This window comes from Pavona decussata, unplaced genomic scaffold (assembly GCF_977016875.1).
Source record: "Pavona decussata unplaced genomic scaffold, jaPavDecu1.1 SCAFFOLD_100, whole genome shotgun sequence".
Classification (NCBI taxonomy): domain Eukaryota; kingdom Metazoa; phylum Cnidaria; class Anthozoa; order Scleractinia; family Agariciidae; genus Pavona; species Pavona decussata.
The window spans coordinates 1,271,666-1,287,769 of record NW_028145515.1 but is presented as its reverse complement, the minus strand read 5'-3'; the positions used below and the strand labels follow the sequence as shown (position 1 = coordinate 1,287,769).

Below are 16,104 nucleotides of genomic sequence, written 5' to 3'. Positions count from 1 at the left end.
GGCGCCCTTTTTTGCATTCAATGAGGAGCGAACGAGGGACTTTGAGAAAGTCTATTTCCAAGTCAAATAAAGCCGTCAAGTGGGCGTACAGACCTTCTACTCTTTTATTGTCCTTTGTTCTGCTGGCCCTCGCTTCCTCACTTAAAATTGATATTGAACCTAACCCCGGACCTCATCCTATTATTACGCCCAGACAATCTACAACGGCTGCCTCAGACCCACCCACACCACATGCATATACAGGCCTTTTCAACGCCACAAAAAGAATTTAACTCACAGCTAACACAACACAAACATCACCTTCTGAACTATTCCTTTTACAAAGAAAGCAACTATCTCCCAACATCACTATACCCATGGCTACCGCCACTATACATGAAGTACTAATTCTATCGACGACGCAGGGCGCAGAGGACTCAAATTTGATGTAAATGCGAAAAATTCAATGCGAAATTGCGCGGCAAATTGAATTTGTTGATACAAGAACGTGATCGAACAAAGCGCCATGAGATCTTACTACCCGTCTTGCCGCATTTCACACTCTCCTGCTTGCCGCCACCTGAAGCTATTAATCACCGAATGCAAACACAAGATTAAGACACTTTCAGAGGAACTTCGCACCACTTGGAACTCTTGCGCAATTCCTGTACACCGGATGAATTTTTTGTTCTACTCAACCAAGCTGGATTAGTATGGCATTATCGCTTGAGTCTCTGCTAGCTTCTGCTTGCCAAACGACGTGCCAAAAAGACCTCTCCCTGCTCTCCCATCCGCCGTACGTATTATTGACGACAATACCGATAACAGCCTTGTTAACCCACAGGTCAACAGCATTACTAATAAAAACCACACGTCTTATTTAAACACAACATCACACCCACGCGTAAACGCTCTCGCCGCAAAACCAAACCCGCTAACATTCAACTTCCTGGTCTCACCACACTTTTGTTAACACCTCTCTAAGAAAACGAATATTTAACAATTATTCCATGAGCGCGCGTTGGATATGAGATGGTAAATAGCCAACGAGGCGCGAAGCGCCGAGTTGGCTATAACTAATCTCATATCCAACAAGCGCGAATGGAATAATTGTTTTATTAAATTCTCCGCGTTTGGATATTGCCGTTGAAGTTTACTGAATTTTTATATTTTACGGAAAAAATTTCTTTCAAATTAAAACGACTGGGTGTTGAGGTACTCCTTCGACCAAAGCGCGCGAATCGTAATGCTTACATGACACGCGCAGCTCTTTGCAAACGGAGTTGAATGAAAAATCGAAAGCGAAGAAAATCGGACGCAGTCGGACATCTAAAATTCAAGAAACGTTTAAATGTACGAATTATAACCTTGCTGAGACTAGCATTTAAGTACTTTTAAAGTTCCAGCTCATAGAGAAGCGTAATAGTTGTGCACATTTGAACAAATGTTTTGCTGTGTGGTGCAGAGCGAAGAAAGGGATCAGGGCAAGGACGGCTTTTTTTATGCTGAACTGAATTCGTCGCGGACGATTTAAAACCGGCTTCAGGCAAGTCCAAGTGTACCAGATACGACATCACTGAGACAAGCATTTAGTGCAAGTTTTTAAACTTCAAGCTTATTTGAGAAGCGTAAGAGCTGTGCACATTTCTGCAAATGTTTTGCTGAGTGGTGCCGAGCGACGGAAACGAACATTATGGCCGCCGCTCGTACGGATTTCACAGATAAACTTTTCCTGAAGTCGAAATGCGTAAAAACATAAAGGCAGGCATAAAGCTCTTCCTGAGAAATTTCTTCGATTGATTTTAACCTCTTACCGCCAGGATTTGCAAGGCATCCTGAAATTTTTGAAGGTAACCGGTTGTTATTGTTGTTGTTATGTGATCTAAAAAATCGTAAAATCTTGCAATTTTGAAGATTTTAAAGGAAACTTCAGAGATACGTACCATTAAATAGTGTCATACCGAACTTTGTGACTTTTATTGTTGTTATATTGAGATGGCATTGTTTGGTATTTCTTTCTTTTCTTTTTTTTCTACATTTTTCCGAAGAAACTTTCGCTTCCCGCCGAAAAAAAAAATAGCTTAGCGACACCTGGGGCATTCGTTTTCCATATAAGGTCAAACTACGGTATATTTAACAATTAGCATACCTCAGTGACCGACTATCGCGTAACGCGCAATCTGAATGGCTACACAGGTGCCGTCTATCGATCGATAGAAGGCAGTTTGTCAGAGCGCGCGCGATTTAGCATGCATCATTGCACAAATATATCAAAATTTATGAAATAAAAATATTTTTTTGCTTCATAGATCGATCACTGAGGTATGCTAAAACAATTAGACGGCTCGCTCTCGGTTTCTATCGCCTTTGATAGTTGGCTCGGGGCTTCGCCCCTCGCCAACTATCAACCGATAGAAACCTCCAGCTCGCCGTCTAATTGTTAATTATTCCACGAGCGCGTGTTGGATATGAGATGATAGATAGCCAACGAGGCGCGTAGCGCCGAGTTGGCTATAATCATCTCATATCCAACAAGCGCAAGTGGAAGAATTGTTTTATTAAAAACAATCAAGAAATATTGCTAGATCTTACTGATTTCGTTGTACAAGAACAACCAGCAGACAATTTAATGGTCGCCATTTCTCGGCCATGGTATAATTGCTCATATACCATGGCGGCTAAGCCAATCAAATCCCTCGAATTGCATTATACAATGATTCAGTTTTTAATAAATAAACAATAGCCTCCATTTGGCGCGAAAATATGCTCAGATATTTGTCCGCGGACATGATCTGTTCCAAGAAGCGAACAGTTTTCCGAGAGCGAAGCTCGAGGAAAACTGTGACCTTCGAGGAGCAGATGTCCTAGGACAAATATCTGAGCATATTTTTAAAGTCAAATGGAGGCTATTGTGTTTATTATCCTTCAAATATTTTTCGCAACATGCGGGAATCTCGCGGGAATCGGCAGGATCTCCCATTCTGTCATATGTCAATCACGTCAAAGTTTGTCAGTTGGCTTCCAAAATCTCCACGTCTCCACGTCAGATTTCGCTTCAGGTCGAAAGCGTTTGTTTGGGGAAAAGGTAAAACATTTGAAAGGAAAGTAAACTTGTTTAATTCTGTGAAAGATAAAAGCAAGATACAAGTGGCGGATAAGGTTACAGGGAATCTAAATACCTCTCGAGAACAAGCTAAAGATCACTGAAAGCGAAAAACTGTAAAGTATCGCATTCCGTAAAAAGTGTAAACTGCCGTCAACGAAACAGCCGGCGCTTTGTCGTTCTCTTCCTTTATCTCGTGTTCAATTGGAGCAGCACTTTATATCGAAAATACAATTGTGGAATTTGCTCAGCCGAAAACGACCTGTGAAGAAATCGAAGCTGAACCTGCAGTCGAATACGACGCCACCGGTTGTTTTTGCTGGATTCCATCAAAGCGCTTTCTTTACTAACTTAACATTGAATGGAGTCAGCAACGAAGTCGCTCACAATCACTGAGGATTAAACTTGTTGCTCGAGGGTAGGACAAGCTGCTTCTCTTCGTAGAGAATTTCGACATCTCGGGGTATCATGGCTGGTTTTTGTTTCGTGGACGAGATTTTATGTCTCGACCAGGTGAGCATTGATAGCATCATTTACCGGCTTGAACTCTGTCAGTAATGGTACTGAAATTTATGTTTTCGTTATTTTAATTTCTTATATCCAGGCCAGCACGAATTGCTCTCATTGAATTACAACTGTAATATTTGCCGTCGTGTGAGCGAGCTTCGAGCTTATTAATTAAACTCGTTTAATAGCTTGTTGATGGCTTTCTCATTTCGCCAGACTGAAAGAAAACCATAAATACTCTTAAATGAGATGGGCTAAAACTTTTCGCCTTTCATATTTTTCAGTTTTACCACATTTTTAATACAAGGACTGTTGAACAGAGTTCAAACCAAGAGAAAATGTCGCAAATACGAGCTTGAGTATTTCAACATTTCGTTTACGAACAGCTTACCGTCAAAAACGTTTAGAGCGTAATGTTGTTTTCAGGTAGTGGTTTATCGACCAGCAGGTCATCTCTTCTTCTGTCACAAAAGCAAACCGTTTCTCCATCTTGACATTAATTTTAATTGCAAACTTGACGCTCCTTGAAGTTTTTGAAATTGGGGAATATCACTTGGGGAATATCCTCGGATATTCCCCAGTTTTAACTGGGGTATATTCGGTCACGTGAGAAGTTTAGACCAATCGCGCGCGAGCGAAAATATTGGATGGATTATAAGGGCTGATAACCGAGATTTAGTGAACCAATCAGAACGCTAGAAATGCAATATCCGAGGCTGAGAATTTACTAATTAGTTTTATCTATTCCCAGTATCAACTAAGCTGATAAGGCAATTCGACAACTGTAAACAGCGATATTCTAGTGCTAACGTCTCGCGCGTTAGCCCTATTTAGGAGCTAATCACGATAGAGGCCCTAGATGGAATTGGTTAAAGATACTTCTGCTTAAGTTTAGAGAAGAGAAAGTCCTCACTGTTTTCACTGAAGGAATTTCCAACAATTTTGAGAAAAAAAAAACCCCTCAGCTTCGCTCGTTTTTTCAACTCACTTCTCGATGTTTGGAAATCGGATGAAAAACGCTTCCTGTTGTTTGATATATTTCTTTAATGTGGGAGATCACATCCTCTCTCGTCGATATTCGCGAGATTTTGCGTATTTCCGGTAATCTTCGAACTGCTCACTTGAAAACTTGGAACAAATAGTGGCGGCATAAAGAAACGAGCTTGCTTAACGATGCGTACTTTAGTTACTGCGCATCTCGCGATACTCGGGTACCTATGGGTGGTGCCTACCAATACAAGGATATTTTTGCGCGCTTAAGAACTATTCAAAGAAAGTGCTCTTGGTATCCAAAAATAAAATTGGGAGTAACCATACATTTTTCAGAGATAACAAAGCTGCAATTTGACAAAAAAAAAAAAAAAAATGCCACGCATTGCTTTGTATTTTAACACTTTGTAAAATTATTGTTACTTAATTTTCTCTAAAAAAATGCGTGGTTTCCCCCCCCCCCCCCCCAATTTTCTTTTAGGATTTCAATAGCCCTTACTAAGATCTGCTTTTCCCAGAAAGTCATAAACTCCGCAAAAATACTTCTATATTGGTAGGCTTTCTTCCCATACAATTCGATACTGCTAACGTGACCACTTGGGAAAAATAGTGGCAGTGATAAAGAAACGAGCTTGCTTAAATAAGTTACATTAAAACAGTCTTTTAAAGACTCTGGCAACCTAAGGTATCAAAACATTTACCAACGCTGAACGCTTTCTTAACAAAGCAGTAACAGTGACTTAAGTTATGAACATTTTGAATGTTAATTGTAACTTGAAAAGTTTCCAAGATCCAGCCCCAGATCCAGCTTGCACGTGGCATTTCATTTGCGTGAATAAAATTTAAGTTAGGGACAAAAATCAAATCTGCAGTGTTGGACATTTATAAGCCACTCACCTCTCAAATTTAAGTGTATTACTCAGTTGTTGTTAGAGTGGGGTTAAATAGACCCTTCTCCAAAATGGCGGCAACAGATCTGAATAAGTTAAAATTGAACTGATTGAAAAACTGATACCAGCACTGGAAAGAGCACCTTGACTTTAGTAACCTTGCAAAGTTTCAGCATATTAGGTGTTATTATCAGCTTAGGGAATGTAAGAAGAAATTTGGCAAATTTACAGAAGTTTGTATGACTGGGGGTATACGTCATACCCCAGTCACACAAACGTCTGTAAATTTTCATTTTTCAACTTACATTTTCTCAGCTGATAATACACCTGATATGCTAAAACTTTGCAGGGCTACTAAAGTAAAAGTGCTCTTTCTAGTGCTGGTATACGTTTTAAACTTGAATTTTCGGCTGCCATTTTGGAGAGGGGTCTATTGAGTGACGCATAACCAAAGCCAATGTCACAGCCCTGACCAATCATAACAGACGGAAATAGCGCAATGAACCAATCAGAATTCGATGCAAACAAGTGCAACCAGCGGCAAGCGCGGCAAAACGCGTGAGATCAAGTCAGGGTTGGTTTTGGCTTGTCATTGGCTGAAAAATTGGCGCGAGTTTTACTAACCAATCACAGAACGTAACAGAGCAAAACCAAAGCAAAAAGCAATTACTTTGGACAACCAATGGAAAACCACTACAATGTCCTGATTTACTGCAATTTCTGGAACTTTTACAGGGTCTTGAAATATAACCGACGCGACGAAAACGCGCTGTAAACTGAGCCGCAAGTAAATAAATAACCGAATTCATTTTAACGCTTGAAAAAGCACATACAGTCGCACCATGACAACATGTACACAATGTGAGCCAGTACTGCTCCAAAACAGCAGGATGTCTCTTGGGAGTCGCGCCCGCAGGTATTTTCCACACACTGCCATTTTTCCATTGTATTTTGGATAACTTTCCCAAGGCTGGTACCTTCGGAATTCGACGATGTGGCTTCGCCACCCACGACCACCATTTAATCTCACCCACGGTTAACACTCTGTGTCCTGATTACCCGAAATGTCCCCATTTACACTGTCAGAACTTCCCCAAAACACCGTGCCCGACTTTCGGGATCCATTTTGCATTAAAAGTGCCTCATATACGGGGTTTGAAAAGTCCACTTTGCTCCGACGGAACTCGACTCTGGGAGGTTCTCTTTCTCGTACCACCTCCGATCCCAGACTGGCATCTGAGCGGTAAACTGATTCGTATACCGGGTTGGAGAATGTTGTAGCCTGACAAGAAGAAATCGCCTGGGTTAGTCTCACATCTTGCTTCTTGAAGGACGATACAGTTAAGTAATAAAACGGAACAACATATTGAAATACATCGTATAGATCACAGGCGAAAGACGAGAGAGAAGGCAGAGGGGACAAAAAGAACGATTTACGGGACAATAAGGGCAAATAGTGGGCTCCACTTCTCATGGTGAATGTTAAGTTTGTCTTTCTCTCTCGCAACAAAACGTCGAGTTCGGAATGTACTCTTAATACGCTCTAGGAGCATATTTAAGGACAGCACTTTAGTAATTAATTCGCCGAGATAACGAAGGTATTTGCTCCCCAGAATAAAGTGGTTAGTTAGATCAAACATTCTGTCATCGTTTATTTCTACACACTAGTTACCTTCTCTTCTTGTGACCAGTTGAAGTCAGGGTTGGTACTGCTGTCTTCGTAGTCCTCAAGCATTTCTTCGTAGAGAAACGATGGATTCCCGACCTGCACAGTCATACCACTGTACTCGGCTTTCTTCATGCTTCACAGGAAAACAGAAAACGTTTAGTGTATGAAGTTTAATTTCACTTAACTAAGGTTGGACAATCGATGTGCGATGGGAATGAGGAACATGGCTCCCCTAAAAACCACTGCCTGGGAGGAGGCTATGAAAATTTGGCCTGGAGGGGAGGGGGGGGGGGGTGTTTGTGACAAAATAGCACCGCCATCTTGGATTTCATGACCTCATACGGTTGCTCAATTGTTTCACACAAAAGAACTTCTGCTTACTGGCAACAGCGGCAACCGCATGACGCCATGAATCCAAAATGGCGGCGCCCGGGAGATTTAAAATCGAAAATAGGCGATAATCATATCTAATTTTTAGCACACCTGAATATCACTTCTACTTTTTAAACTAAATTTTACAATTTAGACACTATTTCCGACAATTTACCGTCAATTTGTTGTCCGAGTGTAAGTTCCCTTTAATTCCTGAATGCGGCACTGTGGTATTCCCGCATGCGCAGTTGAAAATACAATAGCGCATACAAAGTACACAAGCGCGTCAGAACATAGCGCGGGACATTTTGCTAAGTAAGCTAATGTTCCGACCGCAGAGAAAACTGAAATTTCAATGGATTTGTGTGGACCTTTATCATTTGCCAATCATTTTCAAGCGATCTCTCTGCAACCTCGAGGTAGTTCCGCTTAAAAAGTTAATTTCCCACTAAATCTAAGAATGAGTAATGAGAAATGTTATTATCTTGAGGGTTCTGTTCATGAGCACAGTCACAATAAAATCTAAAAGGGGCCCACTGGACTTTATTAAGCCCATTTCTAGAATAAACCCAACTATCAACTAAAGGTGGTCTCGAAAAATGAAATCCTAGAATAGAGTGTGATGATAGCTGTAAGTATAATGTTCATTATTATAGCAACGTTCACAATTCTGCACAAGACAGTTCGTAAATTAAATGCTAAAATATAACACTAAAATTAAAGGTGAAAATAAAAATGATGATAGATTATAAGCCTAGTAAATAGATGAAAAGTAACGTGTTATTCGGTCAATGACACAGGCATACCCGGAAAAAGAAAATCCGAGTTTTGTTAAGAGGAGTCGAACCTTTGACCTTCCGATTACTAGTTCGGATACTCTACCACTGAGCTACAGGAGACTCGTGGGAGCAAAGGCCATTAAACTATAGGTTCATGGGACAAACATCCTGTATACTGCTAGGATTTGAATGTGTTTGGCACATGGTATATTTTAAGCCTAGTAATTAGATGGCAATGATGTGTTCTATAGTCAGTAGGGAGCTTAATGCACTTGTCATCGGCTTCCCCGAGGGGGGGGACCCCGGGCTGATGTGGGGGAATACGGGGACTTTATGGGGACTTTGCAACAAATTTCTTCCCTTGTGGTGGGGGAAATGTGGGGACTTAGATTTTTGAATGCCCTACTCTCGGGGAAAATATGGGGACTTCGGTTATGTTCAACTGAGAGGAGATTGGGGACAATTTTTGTTCGCTCGATCGATGGCAAGATGGCAGAGGAGAACAAGAAGGTATGTTTTAAAATCCATTGTTTTTTGTCTATCAAACAGACCATCCGTCAAAAATTTGTACGTATTTGTAGGCATTGGCAACTTTAAAATTCCTCTGTGTATATATTATTGTTGATAGAGGTCACTGTTAAAGGTCAACAGGTCGTCTATATGTTAGTGATATAATAGAAGCGGTCTGTTAAATTGTTAAGGATAGAAAAAGTTGATTTTTTTTAAATATTCACAAGAATGTTAATTTCTGAAGCATCACAGCAACTGTTCAGAGTACTCAGGAAACTTAAGGACGTTGTGTTTAGAAGCAGCAATGAACCATCATGATAGTGTGTTTTCCCTTGTTCTTCATCAGTCCGGATAGATTGGAAACAGATTCTGGGGAATTCAGGACTGAATGAAAAGTTGAAATTTTCACCATACTGCGCATGTACAGTAAGAGGAGTGATTTATAGCAACTTATGGAGTATTCGAGAAAAAATAATTAAAGTTCAGTTTTCATCAGAATGTAAAGTCCGTGTGTTTGCCGACTGTTTAAAGAACCCAAATAAAGTTCTGAAGTGCATCTTCAAATCCAGTTGGGTTCGCCAAATACTGGGGACTTTGCAAGAAACAAATCCCGCACGGGTGGGGAAATACAAGAACTTTGAAATACACAATTAGCAAAGTCCCCATATCAGCCCGGGGTCCCCCCCCTCGGGGAAGCCGATGACAGGTGCATAAGCACAGACGTTCGTGAGGCACGGACGGCAACCGAAAGTCGAATGTTTCCTGTTTTTAGCGCGTTTTTGCTCCTCACAACGGATGGGAAAAGCTCTTGTTGCACGTCTGTGGCTTGTCGTTGAAAACGTGATGGCTTCAAAACGCTCCAAAATGGAAAACATTCGACTTCCGGTTGCCGTCCGTGGCTCACGAACGTCCGTGCTTAAGCTCCCTAGTGACAAAGGCTATGTCCCTGGCTGAAAAACATCATTCGCAAAATTGAAGGTGTTGGTACGCGCAGGTTTCTTCAAATGGACAGAAGTAAGCAATAAATAAACCTACCGTCCACGTCTGCGACAGTAAATCAGAATTACTACAGCGATCAACAACAATACAAACATCACCACAGGTACAATGACTTGCGGAGCCACTGCTAAGAAATAAAAACAAACAAAGAAGAAAATCGTCAGGCGCGGACATGCTATTGATGACTGTGCACGGTAATCAACCACGTCAATCAAAATTAAAAGAAAAAGCTACGCTTGTAAATTCTTTCGCTTTTCAAAGCGATGCTAAAATAGAGTAGAGTCCCCTTTTTAAGTTAGGAACTGTGTACTAACCATCGCTGCCCGTTCTTCCCAGAACTTCTGGTCCCTTGCAGGATTTCGCAAGTGTTCCATCAGGGCATCTAAAATGACAAAAATATTTAAGCCAAAGCAAGTGTTTCCTTTTACATATTCTGAGCTCAATACAGTCTCGCTTGACAACCATACGCACAACCAAAAGATTACCAACGCTAACAGAAACAAGCACTTTCACAGTTTCTGCCTGCTCCGTATTTCGCACGCTTGGCACCATTTGCATACTTTCCCGCGCTTTGCACCGGCTGCTTACTTTCCCGCGCTTAGCACCGATTACATAGTTTCTTGCGCTCAGCACCGGCTGCATATTTTCCCACGCTGAGTACCGGCCGCATACTTTTTCGCGCTCAGCACCGGTTGCATATTTTCCCGCGCTTGACACCACTTGCATACTTTCCCGCGCTTGGCACCAGTTCCATACTTTCCCGCGTTTAGCACCGGCTTCATATTTTCTGGCGCTTCATATTTTCTGGCGCTAGACATCAGCTGAATTTTTTCCTTTTTCTGGTCTGTGATTGGCACCTGTCTTCCGTCGCTTAGCAACGACAGTGTGTTTTTGGTCTCAGTTGTGATTGGTTCATTGCGTTACCGCCTACTCTGTGATACTCGATACTGGTTCGACAACTGTCCTTAGAAAACAGCTCTTTTCACTGCTGTGAAACCACAAGTAACACTCAAAATGTGACAAGGACAAACAAACAACAGAAATGAGAATAGAAAGCTGAAGAGAGGAAAAGAGAAGGTAAAGAGAAAGAGAAATAAAATGAAAATACAGCGATATGAATCAACAAGAGTGAAAAAACAAAACAAAAACAGCGAAAACCACACTGTGCAATACCTTCCTGCTCATTTATCACTTACTTGCACATTGCTTCGTTGGTGTCGTTTGTAACAACACAGGCCAGATCACCGCATAATTTATTATTTCGATTCTCTTCGTAGCACTTATCGAGTGCGCAGGTCTTGTTTCCAACATAAAGGAAACCCTTTCGACATCTGAAGAAACATAAAACACAAAATCTCACTTGGAAACACTTCATTCGTGTGGGTTTTTTTTTTAATCAATGCTTTTTAGCAGTACTTTCCTGTGGTGCTGTTTATTATCCTTTGAAAAGTGGTTCGAACTTATGAGTCTGTGGATTAAATCCAAAAGTGTGACCATTAAAACGGAAAGGTACCAAAATAGTTAGGTGTGACAATTCAAATGAAAGCTACTGAGCAGTACTTTCCTGTGGTGCTGTTTTTTGTGCTATACAAACTGGTTCGAACTTTTGAGTCTGTGGATAAGATCCTAAAGTGTGAGCATTCAAATGAAAGCTACCGAGCATCACTTTCCTTTACTACTGTTAACTGTACTGCTGTAAATGATGTGTTTACTGATAATTCTACGGTAAACGCTTGGAAAACGGCCAGGCAAAGTCACAGGTTACAATTTTTCCGTTTAACTACAAAAGAACGTAGGCACTCAGAAAGTCAATGTATCGATATAACTCACTTGCAGGTAAACTTTCCATCTTGAATAATACAAGTTCCACCGTGACTACAGCTAAACAAGGCACACGTCACGTCACATACTTCACCCATGGTTCGAGGTAAACACCTGAACAGAGGAAAGTATTTAGAAAAGGTAAGGGCGCACAAACCTGAGATGGCCTTTCTTGTATTAGACATTTCACCATCAGTTCAGATATAGGATTTTCACATACATAACCAATTCCGGTGGGCGCTTCACAATATTCAATGACAGTTATTATATCCAAAGCAAATGAGTAAAAACTTGATTAAGTCTATTAGGCGTAAGCATAGAAAATCATTTCCCTGAAAGACAACGATACCGAGGGCTAAATCCTCACAAAGTATGTGAAACCTTATTACAATCATTTGGTTAAGCAATCCACCTTACGGAAAACTTGAAGATTGCGGCTGTATATTTTACCACAATACCTTGCAACCTAACACAGCCAAAAGGCACAGAGAAAGCCATATTTTTGGCGAAATTCGTCCCTGTACCAACAACATTGTGTGTTCTACATTTGAAATTTTTTAAGTAATATATTAAACACGAAGAAGAGTGTTTCCTCCGATTTCCAAAGACCGAGAAGTAGGTTGGAAAAACGAGGCGCAGCCGAGAACTTTAACCAACTTCGAGGTGTTTGGAAATCGGAGGAAACACTCTTTCGAGCGTTTGATATAGCTTCTCAAACTATTGATAATTCTTGGAGAAATTCGAAGCAAAAGTTCACAAAATTTTCACATTTCCAAACCTCCTTCAAGGCAGTGATTTGCTTTGTTTATGCTCGATGAATTATTAAAGAGTTTGAGAAGAACTTTGCTGTGCGTTTTTATGAGCGCTTTTAGTGTTTTCGTACGCCAAGAATCATAGGTAAAAGTACCAGTCGTTCGCCATTCTTTTCAGTACAGAGGATTAACGACGGTGCCTACTAGTACAGAGGTATTTTTGCGCGGTTTATGACAATGCAGGAGAAGCAGATCTTAGCAAAGGCTATTGAAATCCATAAGGAAAATTGGGAAGTGACCACGCATTTTTCAGAGATAATTAAACAACAATAATTCAAAAGAAGCAGTAAAATACAAAGCAATGTATAACATTTTTCCCAAATTTAAGATTAACTATTTCTGAAAAATGCATGGTTAACCCCAATTTTCTTGATGGATACCAAGAGCACTTGCTAATTTCTGCTTTCTCCGCATAGTTTTACGCCCTGCAAAAGTATCCCTGTATTAGAAAACACCACCCACAGGAAATCCGGGTATCTAGAGATGTGCAGAACGTATGCGCAGTAACAAAAGTAGGCACCGTCCTTAAACTAATCGTCCACTTCGGCTGAGTATCTAGAGATATTCTACGTGATTCAGTAATGATAATTGTGAAATACCATCACTCACTTGCACTTTGGTTTACCATCCTGTATCACACACGAGCCACCGTTCAGACATTTCAGTGGACATACCACTGGTTTGTTTGTGGGCGCAATTGTTGTGGACAAAGTTGTTTCGCAACGCCTTCCTGTGAAGCCTCTAGGACAACTGGGAACGAAATAAAAAAAGATGATAATAGATAGATGTTATTATTAACTCAAAGTAAACCCTAAGAACACAACTGACTACACTTGCTCTAAATCGCTTGTTTACCTTGACAATTGTAGGAATAGTTCTGACAACATGCTTGGAATAACCAATTACTTTGATATATAATTGAGAAGCGTGCACGAAATTCATGTTCCTCGAGGATAGGCTTGAAACGCGAGCGGCTGCAAAACGCAAAACTAGCCGCCATTTTGGTTTTAGAACCCGCGTCCTCCATGAACAGCGGACAGAGATTCTGGCGCTTCTTCAAGGAAATAAATACAATTCTAAGAAAAAGATATAGGCTTTCTATGGTTTCATTGCAAACTGTGCACATTTTTTCAAATTAAACCTTCAAATCTCAACCAAAGTGACAACTGCAACGACAATATCATCATCATCATCAACAACAACTACAACAACAAAAACTCACAAACAAGTGGCATTATTCTTGACATTGACACAGGTTCCTTTTCCACACAATCCAAGCCAACAAACCGGAGGTGGCCGAGGGGGCTTGGTGGCTAAAACAAAATAAGGCGATGAACTATAAGACAGACTGTTTGCTTTAATTCAGTCAATTGTTAGTGTGAATCGGGGGTGAGGGGTGGGTAGAGGATACTACTCCCTCCCCCCTCTCAGAAAATAGTTTGTTGCTGTTTTAGTCAGGTGTTTGGTCAAGAAACAGAGCAATGATTTTCACACTGAGGTATGGTGCGAGCTCCTCTCCTAATCCACAGAGACGGAAATGGGGTATTTCAGACAGAAAAAAAGACCATTGAATATCATCTTTTCTTCTTCCATATAGGAATGAGGCACAGCCAAATTATTCTAAATCAACCCGAGGTTTTATGACTATGATTATGATTATGATGATTATTGTTATTGCTTTGTTTTTATTTTTATAGAGCATTTCAAACCAATTACGATTCTAAGAAAAATCCAAAGCTAAAACTAATTAGATTGATAATCAAGATCACATTTCCAACCCATCTTCACGGTAATGATTTCCTTTGTTTCTCTTCATCTATCATGATATTCCCTGTTGTCTTTGTTTCATATCATAAACAAGCGGAAACACCAAGACTTCCATTATGCGGGGAAAAGTGAGCTAAAACTGGTCTAAAAGTAAAGCGGTCTCTGAAAGCGCCTTGACATAGGTTAGTACGTGGGCTATGGGCGCCTGCCGAAGCCTCAAAGGAATGTGACAGCAATATATTTTTGTTGGTTTTCTACTAATGTTATAATTGCCCTTCCAGAAATTTGAGAGATTAGCTTTAAAATCATCGACTTCCACCTGCTACAGGTATCAGATCCAAGGACAAATCCGCCGAGCAATCAACACCCAATGACAACGGTCTTCAAAACAGAAATAAACCATTTTTCAAAGTACTCACGTGATCGACAGTCTGCGCCAGATTTTCCTGGGTCACCTGTGGGGCATTTACACACAGGCTTCTCAGAACCAGGTAAGCACAAATGAGAGCACTTGTTCTTGCCGAGTTCACAGTCATTGACGATGCCTGGGAACACAATTAACACGGTGAATCAGTTGGGCAAAAGACAAATGGAGCGCTTTTCAACTGTATCAAAAGTAATTTCGCGTTTTGCTTTGAATTTTTTGCCCTACTATCTCTACTACACTCTGTGACTTGTAAATGAACGCTAGGCACTTAAAGACGGTGCCCTCTTTTGTTACTGCGCATACGTTCTGCGCATCTCGAGATACTCGGATTTCCTTTGGGTGGTGCTTTTGCGCAGTTTAAAACTATGCGGAGAAAGCGGATATCAGCAAGTGTTCTTGGTATCCAAAAAGAAGATTTCGGGTAACCATGCATTTTTCAGAGATAATAAAGCTTCAATTTGGGGAAAAAAAACGCCATACATTGCTTTTTATTTTTCTGTTTTTAGAATAATTGTTGCTTAATTATCTCTTCCGCTGTTTTCAGTTTCTCAGTAAAGTCGAGTCGTTTTGCGTTAGCATAAAAGGCCAAAATTATTTCGCACTATTCTCTTCTATGTACTGATTTTTTTCAAGAAAACAAACACGAATCTCAAGTTTGCTGTTTGCCGTAAACTCGATTCCAAAGCTCTCTACTATTTGGGAATCTACTTGAAAAAAATCCTGTTTGTCTTGTGATTGTTTGAACGTTACCTCCTGGTGCGTATTGGTGCTGCTGCTGATACACAACCAACCCAACAGGACGCCTGAGTCCGTGCGCTAAAGCTGTCGGCGGCCCTTGACCAAACTTGTTTAACCGGTAGAGAGTACCGGATTGTGTATTGACATACAAAAAGTTTTCGTGTGACGCAACAGTAATGGGTGTGTCACGGCTTGTGAACTTCCAGACAAGCTGCCTGTCACGTCCGTTAAGATTGATCGAGTCCACACGCCGCAGTTTAGAGTCACACCAGTATAGCCTTCGTGCTGGGGTGTCAAGAGCCAGTGCAAGCGGCCATTTTAGCTTGCTCTCTACGAGAGTGCTTGTATTAGTTCCATCCAAAAGTGCTGTATTAATGGAAGGTCGGTAGCCTAGCTCTGACCAATACATTCGTCTGCAAAACAATGTGAGAGTAAATATGTAGGAGAGCCTCAACTGATATGAAGTGACTAAAGCATCGCTAAGCCGTGGTAATAATACAACTCTTTTTGACTGCAACAATTTCCCGCATTTTCCCGCATCATCTTGGATGTCTCACTAGCTGTGATATTAATCGTTCCTCTGTGTTTCGGGCGTTAAAACGGGGATGGATTGATTATTCAAGGGCAACTATTGTGTGAGGAGGCAATTACTAGAGCTACGATTTAGAAATTAATAATTTAAAAAAAAAAAAATTGGCCTGAATATACGTAAAACAAAGTTTTCCGAGAACGAAGCTTAGG

The 16,104-nt window shown here is 40.8% G+C and overlaps 1 protein-coding gene across 1 annotated transcript in view; it reads right to left on the bottom strand.

Annotated features, from left to right (window-relative positions):
• Positions 1 to 6,154: 6,154 nt before the first annotated feature.
• The window catches only part of LOC146472234 (low-density lipoprotein receptor-related protein 1-like), a 93,181-nt gene continuing 83,231 nt past the window's right edge, over positions 6,155 to 16,104 (bottom strand). The window contains exons 56-65 of the mRNA XM_085119633.1: positions 15,376 to 15,776; positions 14,618 to 14,743; positions 13,654 to 13,744; positions 13,041 to 13,181; positions 11,629 to 11,733; positions 10,995 to 11,129; positions 10,113 to 10,180; positions 9,835 to 9,925; positions 7,142 to 7,271; positions 6,155 to 6,751 (exon numbers count right to left, since the gene is read on the bottom strand). Coding sequence (XP_084975759.1) covers positions 6,506 to 6,751; positions 7,142 to 7,271; positions 9,835 to 9,925; positions 10,113 to 10,180; positions 10,995 to 11,129; positions 11,629 to 11,733; positions 13,041 to 13,181; positions 13,654 to 13,744; positions 14,618 to 14,743; positions 15,376 to 15,776 — 1,534 coding nt within the window. The 3' untranslated portion in view covers positions 6,155 to 6,505. The remainder of the gene's footprint in view (positions 6,752 to 7,141; positions 7,272 to 9,834; positions 9,926 to 10,112; positions 10,181 to 10,994; positions 11,130 to 11,628; positions 11,734 to 13,040; positions 13,182 to 13,653; positions 13,745 to 14,617; positions 14,744 to 15,375; positions 15,777 to 16,104) is intronic.